Source organism: Taudactylus pleione, unplaced genomic scaffold, assembly GCF_031769625.1.
Source record: "Taudactylus pleione unplaced genomic scaffold, aTauple2 ptg000289l, whole genome shotgun sequence".
In the NCBI taxonomy this organism is placed as follows: domain Eukaryota; kingdom Metazoa; phylum Chordata; class Amphibia; order Anura; family Myobatrachidae; genus Taudactylus; species Taudactylus pleione.
In genome coordinates, this window is record NW_028284691.1 from 2,207,067 (window position 1) to 2,222,751 (window position 15,685).

Consider the following 15,685-nt stretch of genomic DNA (forward strand, 5'->3'; position numbering starts at 1 on the left):
GAAAACTGTAGGTGTTGACATGGCAAACAAAGCTATCCTTTATTTTAAACAGAGAGTGATGTATCAAATCTTCAAGAGAGATAAAGTGGAGAAGTTCCCCATAGCCATTCAGCAAAAGGACAAAACCTCTATTTGGGGGACTTTTAGTTTAAACCTTAGGTGAAAAATGATTAAAAGGTAACTTTTATTTTGTTACTCTATAAAAATGCACCATATGGTGGTGTGCACAAAAAATTCACTAAAAATAATATTAACAATAGGGGAGAATCACGTTAGGGTGCCGGACTGTAGATAGACAGTAATTAGTTAGACAATGTCTAGATCAACCCCAGATGTTAGACAGTCAATAGATCGACAGGTACAAAAGGACGACACACTAAAGGTGGAGGGGGAATAAATCCATGTGGCGAGCGAAGCGAGCCTGCAAGGGGTTGAATGGTATTTCCGCAAAAAATAATTGTCGACCATTTTCGTGTCGACCTTTTGACCCTGTCGACCATTTATACCTGTCGACCTTCTTCCATGTCGACATTTAGTGTGTCGACATGAGAGCCGCCTGTTCTGCTGAAGCACTGCACAGATCAGTGTGATCTGAGCAGTGCTTTTGTCTGTAGTAAAGAAAGGGTTAATAATCAGAAAACTGCGTGGGATCCCCCCCTTCCAAAGCATAATCAGCCCTGGACTTCTGAGCCCGTTCTGGTACAGAAAAATCGGACGGGGGGGAACGGCGTGGGGTTCCCCCTATTTTCCTAAAACCAGCACTAGGCTGAACCAGTCGGGGTGGTAATGCCATAGCAGTGGAATACACAGCGTGGTGCCCCCTGCAAAAGGATTAACCAAACCCAAACTGGTCAGCCTAGGGCTGGCAATCCTAGGAAAGTGGCTACCCCAAAATAAAATGGGAGTCCCCCTTCCCGAGGATCAACCAGCTTGTTTTTTTACAGTGGGACAACAGGTCCCAGCAAGCCTGCCCTGAATCACTTGTAGAACCACAAGTGCCAGCAGGTCGCTGGCACCTGTACCCCCACTGTAAGGATGATATAAAAAAAAAAAACACTACACACACACACCATATGATTTAATCCTTTATTACACATTTGTGCACACTCACACTACATACTTAAGGTGCCCACACACTAGGCGTTCAGGTCACGATCCGATATCGTGTCCGATTTCTCCCCCTGCAGTCGTGGCCACAATTTGGTGTTAAAAACAATCCAAATTGACCCATGATCTATTGTGCATCCTATACTATTCCAGTGCATCGTGATAAGAATTTCAGATCTTGCCTGCAGCAGGCAAGATTTGAAGATGCGATGAACGACCAGCGGGTACACGCATCAGCATCGGAATCGTGAGTAGAAACTCACGATTAGGACATATTTTACACGATCTGTAGTCCCTATGCGACGGAATGGGGCTGATCGTGTAAAATATTGCCTAGTGTGTGGGCACCTTTACCTTCTCCCTTGAGGAGGTCGGTCCCCTCTTCCAGGTAGAATCCAAAGTCTTCTTAAAATAAAAGACCGGAAATAGCAATCCCAAATGGACCCGCTATACTGTATGGCTGCAGTATAGCACACCGACTGACATGACCCACCTGGTTTCCTGTACTATAACCTGAGAAGGCTGTGATGTGTGTGTCAAATGTGGAAGCATCAAGGTCTGGTGTGAGCAAAACTTTAACGGTGTTGGTGTCACTGATGGAATGCTTCGCAACACAGTATGCAAATGTCCACAGATAATTGTGCATACAACTATAAGACCTTGTTAAAAGAACAGTTTCAGAAAGTCTATAAAAATACCAATTTAATATATAAATTAACAATGCACCTTAGACATAACTGAATATACAATAAAATGCATCAATAACAGTCCAAAGTGGACAGGAAATGTTAGTTTTTTATACACTGGTACATTTCTGGCTATTTTAGCTGGTTACAGGTTCCACCAGTAATAGTTCTACATTTGAGAATGTCCAATGAACAGATAACCATAGATAGTCCAGTTCACTGCATAGGCTCAAGTTAATTTGTGGTAATCTGTTCTGGTACAGATGACAGAAGGTAAGGCGGGGAGGGTTCCCTTTTTGACAGATATGTCATTATTCGTTGTTGTCGGCACTCTGTGCGCCCACTTTGATTGTTTATTGTTACAGCCATAATGTTGACAGCTAAGGTTATTCATCAGCCCAGTACTAACACCCACAGTATATGCATACTATCATGTAAGTTGGTGTTCTCTATACTTCAGGGATAGAAGAAAAGGTTGTTTTCAGACTTCAATCTTCATTTACACCACCTTGTTCCTTCAGCTGTATTTTGACTGCTGTACAATAAGCGTTTCTCTAGCACAGCGTTTTTCAAGCACTGTGCCATGGCACTCTATTGTGCCGCGAGCGGGTATCAAGTGTGCCGCGGGGGTCAGCTCACCGCACTTGTACTGTAAGGTGTTTTATTCCCAAGGATGCTGGTGTTGTGAGTTTTAGTCAGTACTGTAGTGTGTTTTATTCCCAAGGATGCTGGTGTTGTGAGTTTTAGTCAGTACTGTAGTGTGTTTTATTCCCAAGGATGCTGGTGTAGTGAGTTTTAGTCAGTACTGTAGTGTGTTTTATTCCCAAGGATGCCGGTGTAGTGAGTTTTATTCAGTACTGTAGTGTGTTTTATTCCCGATGATGCTGGTGTAGTGAGTTTTAGTCAGTACTGTAGTGTGTTTTATTCCCGATGATGCTGGTGTAGTGAGTTTTAGTCAGTACTGTAGTGTGTTTTATTCCCAAGGATGCTGGTGTAGTGAGTTTTAGTCAGTACTGTAGTGTGTTTTATTCGCGATGATGCTGGTGTAGTGAGTTTTAGTCAGTACTGTAGTGTGTTTTATTCCCGATGATGCTGGTGTAGTGAGTTTTAGTCAGTACTGTAGTGTGTTTTATTCCCGATGATGCTGGTGTTGTGAGTTTTAGTCAGTACTGTAGTGTGTTTTATTCCCAAGCATGCTGGTGTAGTGAGTTTTAGTCAGTACTGTAGTGTGTTTTATTCCCGATGATGCTGGTGTAGTGAGTTTTAGTCAGTACTGTAGTGTGTTTTATTCCCAAGCATGCTGGTGTAGTGAGTTTTAGTCAGTACTGTAGTGTGTTTTATTCCCAAGCATGCTGGTGTAGTGAGTTTTAGTCAGTACTGTAGTGTGTTTTATTCCCAAGCATGCTGGTGTAGTGAGTTTTATTCAGTACTGTAGTGTGTTTTATTCCCGATTTGATGCTGGTGTAGTGAGTTTTAGTCAGTACTGTAGTGTGTTTTATTCCCAAGCATGCTGGTGTAGTGAGTTTTAGTCAGTACTGTAGTGTGTTTTATTCCCAAGCATGCTGGTGTAGTGAGTTTTAGTCAGTACTGTAGTGTGTTTTATTCCCAAGCATGCTGGTGTAGTGAGTTTTATTCAGTACTGTAGTGTATTTTATTCCCGATTTGATGCTGGTGTAGTGAGTTTTAGTCAGTACTGTAGTGTGTTTTATTCCCAAGCATGCTGGTGTAGTGAGTTTTAGTCAGTACTGTAGTGTGTTTTATTCCCGATGATGCTGGTGTTGTGAGTTTTAGTCAGTACTGTAGTGTGTTTTATTCCCAAGGATGCTGGTGTAGTGAGTTTTAGTCAGTACTGTAGTGTGTTTTATTCCCATGCATGCTGGTGTAGTGAGTTTTAGTCAGTACTGTAGTGTGTTTTATTCCCGAGGAGGCCGGTGTAGTGAGTTTTATTCCTGTGGAGGCCTAATTTGTTTATGTGGTATCCAATGTGTATGTTTTTTAATTGGTCACGCACGCCACATTGTCGGATAGTGTACCTTGGCAATTTTAAAATCTTGTGTAGTGTGCCTCGAGTTTAAAAAGATTGAAAATCACTGCTCTAGCAGGACATATTCTACTATGTCTATTTTAGTTATAAGGAAAGAGTTTAGAAATCTGATCCTTTTGTGTTAAGTATCCTCTCTTTTCTTCTGATATTTGTGGTTGACTTTGTAAACATAAGCATCTAGCCTTAGTGCATGTATGGGCACAGCATGTGTGAATCTGTCAAGTCCTCTAGCTAAGTAGATGGAACTTCAGTCGATTGCTGGATGTGAGTAGTGACTTTTACAATTTCAGATGAGATTTGACCTCCAACATCATTATGTAATAATAATTGTTAGCCTAAAGCTGGGTATACATCAGACTATATGTCGCCCAATCCAGTGGACCGGGCCGACATATCATCAGCAGGTGTGTACGCACTATGTCGGCCCATTCGCGCTCCTGCAGGGTCCTTCATCGCATCGACAGATCTGCCTTACATGCTGCTTAATCTGTCAATGTGTTGCATTTGGATGCGGCTGGTGAATGACACATCGTGCGGTCGTTCACCAGATTGTGTGGAGTGCATGGACCGCACGATATGTCGTCCGTCGCATCGTGGGTCGGCCGGGTACACAGGTCGTCTACTGTATACCCAGCTTTAGTCTGTACCTTGACTTGATTCTCTTGTAGACTGGAGTAGAGTTGTCGGTTAGACTTAAGACTTTCGGAATGCAAATTGTCTGAGTGCTTATGGTGGTGGTCCTGTACCGCATCAATTTTGCATCTTTGTCTGCCAACTGGTTTTTGGCCAGTACTTACTATAGGTTACAGTGTTTTGACATTGTTATGTCTAAAAAGGTTTATATTAGACAGCGCAAGCTGGTTTTTAGCGTACCCTCCCCTCGGGAGCAGGTTTTTATGTCCCTATGATAGCAGTTCTGGATGAAGGATAAAAGAATAGTGTGGTCCCACCCTTGCACTCATCAGTCACTAGATATTTGGATGATGGTTACAGAGTGAGTTGGGTCCTTATGTTCCTTGGTTCTACCTATTCTTTGGGCTTTAGCCTAGGAGAACCTGTTGAGAGTCTGTTTCTGAGCAGCCACTACAACCCCATGGCAATTGTATCCACCAGATTGGATAAAGCATAATAGGTGATTTTTGTACTTAAAATTAATTCCTTTTCCCAATGCTACAAGGGGACACATGTGGTCCGTTATGTTTTACCCCTTGGGGGCCAGACAGTGGAAATAACAACTGGAAAAAAAAGGAAATATTCCTTGGAGGAATAGAGCCCTATAGGTTAGAAACAGTCACCTGGATGACCATCATACCAATGGCAATTTCTACAGAGGTGGCGAGGTCAACTTTGTAAAATTGGGAAACGTTATATGTGGACGACCAAGTCCTTGCTCTACAAACCTGGGGTCTGAGTCAGAGATGTACGCTAATGCATTCACAGCTGCGATCCCGTATGCAGCTGCTGTGTGAAAATATGCTAATGCTGTAGCCACCTGGAAATGTATTGAGATGCCCAGCGGTGGTTTCGCAGATACAAGCAAGTGCATACAAACACGCAGGGATGCTCACAGATCCTTAGATAATCGACCATCTAAGTAACCCTAAAGTCGCGCAGAATAGCCGCGGGAACTGAGACATGGGCACCATGTATTCTGCACGCGGGAGCGCAGTGGTATGCTGAGATGCCCCAAAAATGGTCCCTGAAGGTCACTTTGCAAAGAAATCCTCACTGCGAGCGGCATCGCTAAGGTATCTTGGTGCATGTGCAGTTGGCCGATAATCACTAGATACCAAATATAGGCATTGCGTCCACACAAGAATCAGGCCCCTGGTCTTCAGATGCCCCAGATGGATTCTGAGAAGTACATTTAATGGTGAGTATCAAAAATTATCTTTTAACACATCTTCTTTTTAATCACCAAATTAGTGTTAAAAGAGCCACATATTGTTTTTCAGCAGTCACCAATTTGTTACAGAAAAAGGATAGTGACCTAAATGCAATAAAGCTAAATCTGGCAGCTGTTCTTTAAAAAATTAGCCAGAATGTATGGACATATGTGTAGTCAGACATAGTGTAGCTGAGAATGGGTTCTTGCCTATCTGAATGCTGCATATTTGCAGTGTAACATTTGTTGTAATTTAGGGGTATTTTGATACTCACTTTTTTGAGAATAACAGTCATTGGTTACAAATACATAATAATAATTATACCAAATATTGATGTTTTTCTAGTTTCCAGTGCTGTGTCCGAGACCTCTGCCTTCTCCTCCTGTCATACATCACCGAACTGTGAGGAAGACCCACAGCAGCCCTGAGAGAATAGGCAGTTCTTCAGTAGGCAGTTCAAGCCACAGCAGTATATCGTCTCAGGTCTGTGATGACTTGTGTGTTTGTCCAAATACGTTTTTTTACACAAACTGGGACTGATTCAGGGTTAGGAGCAAATAAAAATAATGGTGCAAAAAATGAGCAATTTGCACCTTGCTAAAACTATCGGCTTTGAACAGAATTGTGGTGAAAAGAAATTCCCACTACTACATTCAAGCCTGATGGCATTGGGTGTGTGACGTGGGGTCACTGTAGTTAGAGGACTTGCTGAACATTGTAGGAGATGCAGTAGAGGAGGGATACACTTAGGAATCAATCCAATTAGGTGCAAATTGCGAGTAGTGAGTTTTTCTTGATACTCGCAGACTTCACACGAATGCGCGCTCCCGAGAATTCTCCAATCCAATTAAAAATGCCTATTTGTGGTACTCGTAGCGGAGGTTTGCAAATTAACTGCCAAATGCGATGCGAGAGAAGTGCATGGAAAAGTGGGGAGACCATCCTGGACCCCCCAAAATTTACAATTTTGTTAGCTGAACCATATAGCTGTTTGTGGGCATTAGGAAGGTACAGATCTGCCCAGCTGGTTTATTGTTTGTATTGCAGCGCCTCGCACATTGCATTGCGCAAGACGCCCTCACGCGATCAGGGAAGCGCAATAGCATCTCCATTCAATCCTATGGAGATCGTGGAAGTGCAGGTGCATAGATCTTAATGGAGACGCGGACGCACAATAGCGTACCGTGGCGCGACTCGCGGGCACTTTTGTGCCGCAATCGGCCACAATGTACTTGGGCGCATCTGGTTTTTAAATGGTGTCAAATGGCTGATTTGTGTTTTTTTTTTTTTTTTTTAAATGCAAAAAAATTATAACAAGCAAACTTTTTTTTTTTGTTTAATCTCAAATAAATGAAACGAAAAATTTGGGGTACTTTTGAGGGCACCTTGAAAAAATTAAATTTTTTAACAATATGGTAAATTTACTAAAGTGAGAGTGTTTAGAAGTGAGTTTTAAAAGTGATGTTGCAAATAGCAACCAATCAGATTCTAGCTATGTAAATGTACCCCTAATTGTAAAAAAAAAAAAAAAAAATGATAAAATACAATTATTTTACAATTTAAAAAATATTGTAATTAAATTTGAGGTGCCTAAACTAACAAAAAAGATGATTTTGGGGTATTTTGAGGACAATTTTTTTACCCCCAAAAAATGACATGTATTTATTGGACTGCTTAAGTTAATTGGAAACTTCCAATTGCCTAATTAGTCATTAGGGGGGGTGTCCAAGGGGTTCAGCTCAGTGTCCCGACATTTTAACCTTAAAATAAAATGTTTCCTTTCCATCTCTCACCCTCCGGGAGGTACGAATGGAAAAGTCCGAATTCAGTCTCACTGGTTTAGTGTGAGTTGCTAAATTGCAAAATTAATTTGCGATGTGAATTCAAAGAGAAATAGCAACTCGCAATTCACACCTACTTGGATTGGATAGGAATTATATTTACAAAACAGACAATTTTTGTTTATATTTCACAACTAAACAAACATTACACATAGTTTTTTTTAAATTTGAATGTAGCTTTTCAATTCATTCTAAACACCATGCAACATTTGAGATTTCTTGATGTATATATGTGTATTTGTGTATATCTTCATGGGTTTATCCTTATTTCCAGCTAGTGGATAAAGTTTGACTTCTAAAACTTTTGCCTGTACAGTGCAGTCAACTTTTATGTTTCTCTTTGCTGCTATAAAGGATCATCGCCCTTTGTCAGCAAGAGAGAGAAGACGATTAAAACAATCTCAAGAAGAAATATCAATATCCGGTAAGCTGTGTTATAGATTATACATTTTATTCTTGTTCATTCTATCTGGGGGATCACTGCTACCAGTTTCCCTGAGTTAGAATGAGAGTGGAGCAACAGGGCACTTAAAAGGTAACTTCAATCTTAGAGGGCTGAAACTCCTCCCCTCATTGGTTTAGGTTAAGCGCTCAAAGGAATTGGGCAGGTTTGCTATTTTTAGAGCTTACATTTATATTATTTCATTTTTTAATTATTCATTATTTTATTCAGTTTATTACAGATCATCTGATAGGGAGAAGGACCAAAATGGCTTCTATCTCCCGATCTGAATTATTAATGGAAGGCTAAAATAGGCTTCTCCTCGAAAATAGTCTGTGTGATTTCACAGGATGGCCATGTCTCCTTTACATCAGTCACGACCGATGATTACGGTACATTTTCAATATGGCCTCCGCTGCCGGAGCCAGACGAGCGGATCCATTCTTCACAAACAAAACGGGACCCAAGGAACACCTGTACAGAGGAGTTGCTAATATAATTTAAACTATTGCTAGAAATATTTTGTCGGGGCAATGGAAAGAGAAAGCAGTGTCTGAATTTAAAATGGCCGCTGACACTCTTTTTCGAGAATAGTGGAGCCATGACTGGTGACACCTATTCTCCCACAATGGCTGCAATATTGTTAAAGATCTCGTCAAGTGACATTCTTCCTCCACAGTGCACCTATCACATTTGTTTAACATGTTTCGCTTGTTCATGTTTTGAAGTTTTTACTTTTTTTTTACTGACCAGAGCTGCGTTTTATATACATGACATAGAGCAGAAATTTGTGTGTATGTATGTGTATATATGTGTATATATATATATATATATGTATATATGTGTGTGTATATATATATATATATATATATATATATATACATATATATATACATATACAGGTTTATCATTCTTGTTACAAGGCCTGCTGTTTACATAATGACTGCAAGTTTAATGACACGTGAAGCCAGAAAGGTTAGACTCAATAATGTTTTCTATACTTATCTGAAACCATAGAAACCCCCATTGAGGATGATGCGTTCTGTAGTCAATTTCTAAAATTAGAAAGACTGCATCCAAGAGACAAAACAATTGTGGGAAACAACCATATTAGGTAATTGGAAAACAATTTCTTACTAAGGGGCATAAGAATACAAAAGAACCCCACTTTTGAAACCACAACCAATTATTTATATACGCAATGGAACACTAATCATTGAAGAATGAAAGAAATCAATATTAAGATTCACAAACTTAAAACCCTGTTTGAACCTGTTAAGAACATGGAGGACTATAGAAAACATCTTCAAATGACAAATGAGAAAATCAATAAAACAGAAGATGACATTATAAAAAGAAAACAGAACAAAATATAGAAAGAAAACAAGAAACTCTCAGATCACAGAATGAAAAAAAGAGACTTCAAAATCCCAAAACCTTCTGTACACCACCACACCTTCTACAATCCCGCTCAAAGATTACCTGAAAACTTATAATCAACACCACAATATCACAGGACACGAATATGGAACACTCAAACAACAGTCCCCAAAGACCGGCATAGAACATATCCATTACAACAGACACAATATTAGCAGAAAACAAATAACTTGCAAAAAAACTCTTTTAAAATGGGGGCAAAGATAGCCCAAGATCAATAAGAACACTAACAAGAAGCTACTGTATGCAAACTAATAGAAATTATAGACAAAAGAAATAAAGCAAAATCCACCAATGAAGTGGTCTGGAAGTGGATGAAGATTAAAAAGTTTTTTTAGAATTTTTACACAGGACAGAACTTTCACCAGAAGAATCCAGATGTGACACACCTTCATTAAAAAAGAAGAAACCAGAAGGTGAGAAAGAGGAGGACAGAGGGCCTGATTCAGAGACGAACGCTCTGACCAGAGCGCTCGCTCTGAATCAGGGCCCTCCTACCTCATTTTGGAGTGGCCTCATGGACGCTCGCATAGCTGTGGGTTACCACCCACAGCTATAGCGAGCGTCCATGATGATGGTCGTGATGGTCAAGACCATCGCGACCATGGGGCTTGCGACGAGACCCTGCGGTAGGGTCTCGGTGACCGCAAGCCCTGGAGTGCTTTTGGCTCTATCAGAGCCAAAATCACTCCCACTGACATCACTAGTGATGTCAGTGGGGCCGGACCCAAACGGTAGGCGTTCCTACTCACCATCGACAGCACGCCCCCTTTGGTGCGAGACCCGGAGCGACGGCTTCCTCGTCGCTCGCCGGGTCTCGCGCATGCGCATGACGGAGCTCCCTCCGTCGTGCGCATACGCACTTCGGCACCATCGACCCGCTTGCGAGCGAACAGCGCTCACGAACGGGTCAGAATCAGGCCCAGAGACTGCCAAACAATTTCCGCCAAGAAAGAATGAGGAGGGCATCTTTAACCTAAGCAGAAATACCCTCACTCCTGCACAATTTAGTGGGGAATACAGTTAAGTGTGAAAAAACTCCATAGACAGAAACCAGAGAAAAGGTTTCACCATCTCAGACCAGGTGAAAAAACGTGCAAAATCCCTATTTTGGGCTAAGAATGTGGGGACTTGGTTTAGAACCCTTTCGACACCCCCCCCCCCCCCCTCCCTAATGACTAATTAGGCAAAAATAATTTTTAAATTGGCTTAATTCCCCCCTAATAATGACAGGTCATTTTTGGGGTGAAAATTTAAAAAGTGTTGGAAAATGGGTTTAAAGTAATGGGTCAGGTATTTTGTATGGGTGGGCCAAGTGTTTTTAGGATTGCAGGTGACTGCAACAGATGTATATTTAAAAAATTTTTAAACTGCACTTTATAAAAATATACTAGCACTCAGTTTAATGTACCCCCAATTAAACTGCAGCGATTATTTTCTCAAAAAAATATTGCTTTTTATTATTTTTCACCACTTATGCAAACATGCATATAACAGCCATTCGACACAATTTAAAAATCCAAAATACTTTTATTAGGGCTATTAATACACTTATTTATTGATTTCCTATGTCAGTTAGGATTTTTATGGGGTACAGACTTATTTCACCAAAATGTGCTGTACTTTTCGCTAGTTTCGCCATGCGCAATTATCACACGTATGCATTTTTGTGTCTTTTGTAATTGGATAGGGTGAAAAATGGGAGTGCACATTGCGAAAATATGCGAAAAGATCACACCAAAACTGGCGACTATAGCGAAACCCTTCTCTGGGGATAAGTTTTTGTTTTATCGCGGCTAATTCAATACCTAGTAATTTAAACAAAAGTTTGAAGTTGGCATCACATTCCAGGTTCAATAAATGTAATATCTATATAGATATTCACAAATACATACGCAAACTTACCGACAGTACATTGCAAGACATTATATTGACCCTATTACAAGGGTAAATTACATCACTTCAAGTGCATCCTTCCGACACATCACATTAAAACCAAAATCAACATTCTTTCCCGGTCATGTAAAGTTACCATATTTGTAAATATTCCGAAAGCTAGTAGAAGAGGAACTTGAAAAACTCAGAGAAGATCCTAGGCTCAAATTCAGTCTGACAAGAGAAGAAAAGAAAGCAATGGAAAAACTAAAAAAACGACAAGAAGATTGTGTTCAAGACCGCCGTCAAGGGATGAGGTGTAATTATCACATGACATTGAAAACTATGAATCCAAAGTTGACAGACTTCAGCCGGACAAAGACACATACAGATGTGTCCTCATACATCTAAGGGTATATTTACCAAAGTGCGGGTTTTTATAAGTGGAGATGTTGCTCATAGCATTCAGTCAGATTCTCGCTACTATCTTCCAAAAGGTGCTAGATAAATGTTAAGTAGAATCAGATTGGTTGCTATGGGCAACAATTCCACTTCTGAAAATCTGCACTTTAGTAAATATACCCCCCCCCCCCTCCCCACAGTGTCAATACGTCACCTGGCACAAGACTCCTGATGTGAGTGAGCTGCGCCAAGCGGTGTAGCATATTTTTTATCTTTTTTGCTCTAATGTTAATCTTATTCACAACACACAAAATCGCTTCATGAGGCTGTACTGATTAATTTGATATGCAACACTTGTATGAAGTCAAAGTCCTGAGAGCAGAAGAACTTTTTGAAGAAGTTTTGCAGACAATGTTGAAGGCTATAAAGCCTGTGTTTGCACATTTCAACAGAGTTTGCAAGACTTATATAATGTAGTGTGAACACTTGGGTTCTCTCTTTAGTTTGAATTAGTTTATGGTCTGTATCTTCGTTCCATGAAGGTCCATGTATCAGCTTTATCAATTTATTTTCAGAGAAGTGTAGTTTTAATTTTGGACATTCAGACTTTTTGTTTATAAGCTCCATATGTTCCTATCACAGCTCCATGGAGCCTTAATATAGTCCCCTCAGCTCTTCAACAGCCACCTATTTAGCCTCTTGAGATGGTTTATTTGAAATGTATCACATGGAAAGTAACTTTCCTTATGGCAATTTGACCTGCTTGACAAGTCTCCATTAGGGATGTGCAGGCTCGGATAGGTTCGAGTTTGCACGTGGAGTTCGGATTTTTCCCTCCAAAAAAACGGAACTCAGAACGAGGCAAAACGTCATCTTACATGGACGAACATCATCATTCCTGGACAAAAGACCAGGAATGATGATGTTCGTCCATGTAAGATGACGTTTTGCCTCGTTGTGAGTTCCGTTTTTTTGGAGGGAAAAATCCGAACTCCACGTGCAAACTCGAACCTATCCGAGCCTGCACATCCCTAGTCTCCATAGCTAATTTTTCATACCAATTGAGTTGTGCTACACACAACTACTCACAGCTCTGTCTTTCCAGCCTAAGGGGGTGTCCGATTTCCACCTTTATAAGGATAGTATCATTCCTTCTTTCAAATAATCTGAAGAGAGTGACATCTAAAGGTGCGTATTCACTACACGAGAGTGGAACGACTGTATGATTACAACATTGTAATCGTACAATTGTTCATCATCCTGTGCAGTGGATAATGTACCTACACTGAACGATATGTCGTTCAGTGCAGGCACCCTCCCTCATCCCCGAACATGCACAACCTATGTCGATACGTCAGGTTGGCCTGCATGTTCAGGCGATGATAGATGTCGAAAACGACCAGCTGGAGCGTGCATTGCTGGTAGTTTTTGGCATATTCACTGCACGATTAATGAGCGCTTACGATGTAGTGGATACGCGCCTTAACTCTTCTAGAAGTTGTTACAGCTCTGGAAAGTAACTTAGGTTCTCCAGTCTTAGTAAGACATACAGTTTGCTAATTATCTATCACATGCACGCAACATATTGGCTGGCAACAAAGCAGACATTTGCTAGATGGATAAGATATATGATTCAGCAGGCTTATTCCAGTTTGGGTTACCTGGTTCTGGACAGAAGTATTGCACATTCATTCAGATCTGTGGGTTATCCTGGGCTGTGCGTCATTGTGCTTCTATGAACAGCTGTCGGGCAGCTATCTGGTCCTCTGTCAATGCAGTTACCAAATTTGACAATTTTTTATTTTGTTTTCAAAGATGCCAGGTTTTAATGCAAAGTTTTATATTTAGACAAAGGGGTGGCTTTTGTACATCACCATGGTAACAGTGCTCCCAGATAGTATGAAGGAGAAAAGAGAAATTTTAGTACTAACCCATTTCCTGGAATCCATCTGGGAAAGACTGTGCTCCAACCCTTTCTCTCAGTATGAATTTTGACTATTGTTGGCCAATTTTTATTTCTTTGTTTTCTATCTTCTTTCGTCTTTGTAACTTGGAAAATGGTGTGGGATTGTTGAGTGGAGGAGCTCAAAGTATGAAGTTACCCTTTTAAGTGCCCAGCTCCTACGCACTTAACTCAACCCCATTTAAGCAATGTCCCTCAGATTTACCGAAGTTAATTTAACAGTAAGTACCTAAATCCTGGTATTTACGGTTATTGTGGCTTCAATCAATATTTTCTGTTATTGTTGGTGCTATTATGTAGTCTATCCATAGTTGACCTGCAGCACTGATCTTGAAATTAGATGAGTAGTTTCTACTACTGTTGTTCACATACAGTACATTGAGAATGTTTTGTACATAATTCAACACAAATTGCATAGTATATGTGCCCCAAAAGAGCAGCAATCCACATATACAACTGATCGGGATTGTGAGATTGCCAATGGGGATGGCTGGAAGACCCAGTCAAACAAAGCTTTGCGGCTCCTGTTTCTAGACAGGTTCAGGGTGTTTATAATGCTCTTAACACAAGAGATATGAACTATTTCTATTTAGGGTGACTACCACTGGTTTATAGGTAGTTGTAACCATTGTGCTTAATCAAGATTATTTAATGGTCTTTGTACAAGTGTCTTTCCAGAAAGTTTGACTTTGTTTTCAGAGGTTATTTTTAACTATTATTATTTTGGGTGGCTATCAGGCAAGCCATTGCCTTATGTTTCCTGTGGCATTTGGGAGTGGCTGTTACTCATTTTGCTTTCTACTGATATTTATGGGTGGCTGTTATTGTGACACCCTATCTTATTGCAATTCAGAGACAGAGATCAATCTTTCTTGGAATGCTTTGTTAGAACTCATTTGGCTGTTGAGCATAAAGAAACATTTCAAATAAAATTGAAAACTTAGTATTAGGTAAAGTGCACTAAGGTGTTATATAGGAGACAGCTATTTGATTATTTGGCATCATCTCCTAATTTAGTGGGTCCACCAAAGACTGTAATGGTTCAGCAATGCGCACCTTGCTCCTACTACATGGTTTGCCTTAAAAAGGCCCATCTCTGTAGAGGAAGGGATTGCAACACGGACAGGCATCAAGATCCACCTGAACTGGGTAACGATATCCCAGATAATTACAATTTAATATTGTTAATACGACTTTCAGATCTGTTTTTATCGCCATTATACAGGCTTGATATCTGTTGTTGTCCAAAGGTGACTTTACCTACTGTTTACTGCCTAGTGTTTACAAGCTGAGATTTGTATCAAGAATTATGGGGATGCAGATATAAGTTAAGCGTGAAAAATATAAGATTTATTCTGTTAATGTTGAGCCAAGACGATACAAATACTGTGTAGAACAATGTAAATGTAGTTTACTAATCATGAACTTGTTTATTACACAAGCACCATCTGTGAGAAGAGGCTCTTCTGGAGTTGTTGAGAGAGCTCAAGAAATGTATCCTGTCAATCAATCATCGTCAAGTGTACATGGGGTGAGTGGGAGTTTTTCAGAAAAATTTTCATTAGTATTATTATATTATTGGTAAGAAATATCATCACCTGGTAGAATATGTGAATGCTGTGTAATCAAAATTTATGTAAAGAAAAAAAAGCTATAGTGGAAGGTTTGGGATGGAGCTTTACAGAAATGGAGTCAGTAAGCAAACTTTTACACATGCCAGTTTAGCTGCTTGGTAAGTGAATAAATTCCACTACTACTGTTCCACTGTTTTTATATGTGAGCAAAGCACCTCCCCTTTTTCACTTTTGATTATCATTATTATTATCATTTATTTATATGGCGCCACAAGGGTTCCACAGCGCCTTACACAGACAATAACTATTTTTTGTGTACTCATTTGTTTATAACAGTACAAACAATACAGGACAAATACATGATTTATAAACATTGCAGCATAACACTTAAATAAGCAGCATTGTTTCAGCAACCAAGTGTTAGG

At 40.1% G+C, this 15,685-nt stretch overlaps 1 protein-coding gene across 2 annotated transcripts in view; it reads left to right on the top strand.

Moving 5' to 3' along the window:
* Nucleotides 1–15,685, top strand: part of NEK4 (NIMA related kinase 4) — a 70,445-nt gene that overhangs the window by 38,259 nt on the left and 16,501 nt on the right. For both annotated transcript variants that reach the window (XM_088482480.1, XM_088482481.1), the window contains exons 10-12: nt 6,069–6,206; nt 7,919–7,988; nt 15,129–15,217. In XM_088482480.1, coding sequence (XP_088338606.1) covers nt 6,069–6,206; nt 7,919–7,988; nt 15,129–15,217 — 297 coding nt within the window. The remainder of the gene's footprint in view (nt 1–6,068; nt 6,207–7,918; nt 7,989–15,128; nt 15,218–15,685) is intronic.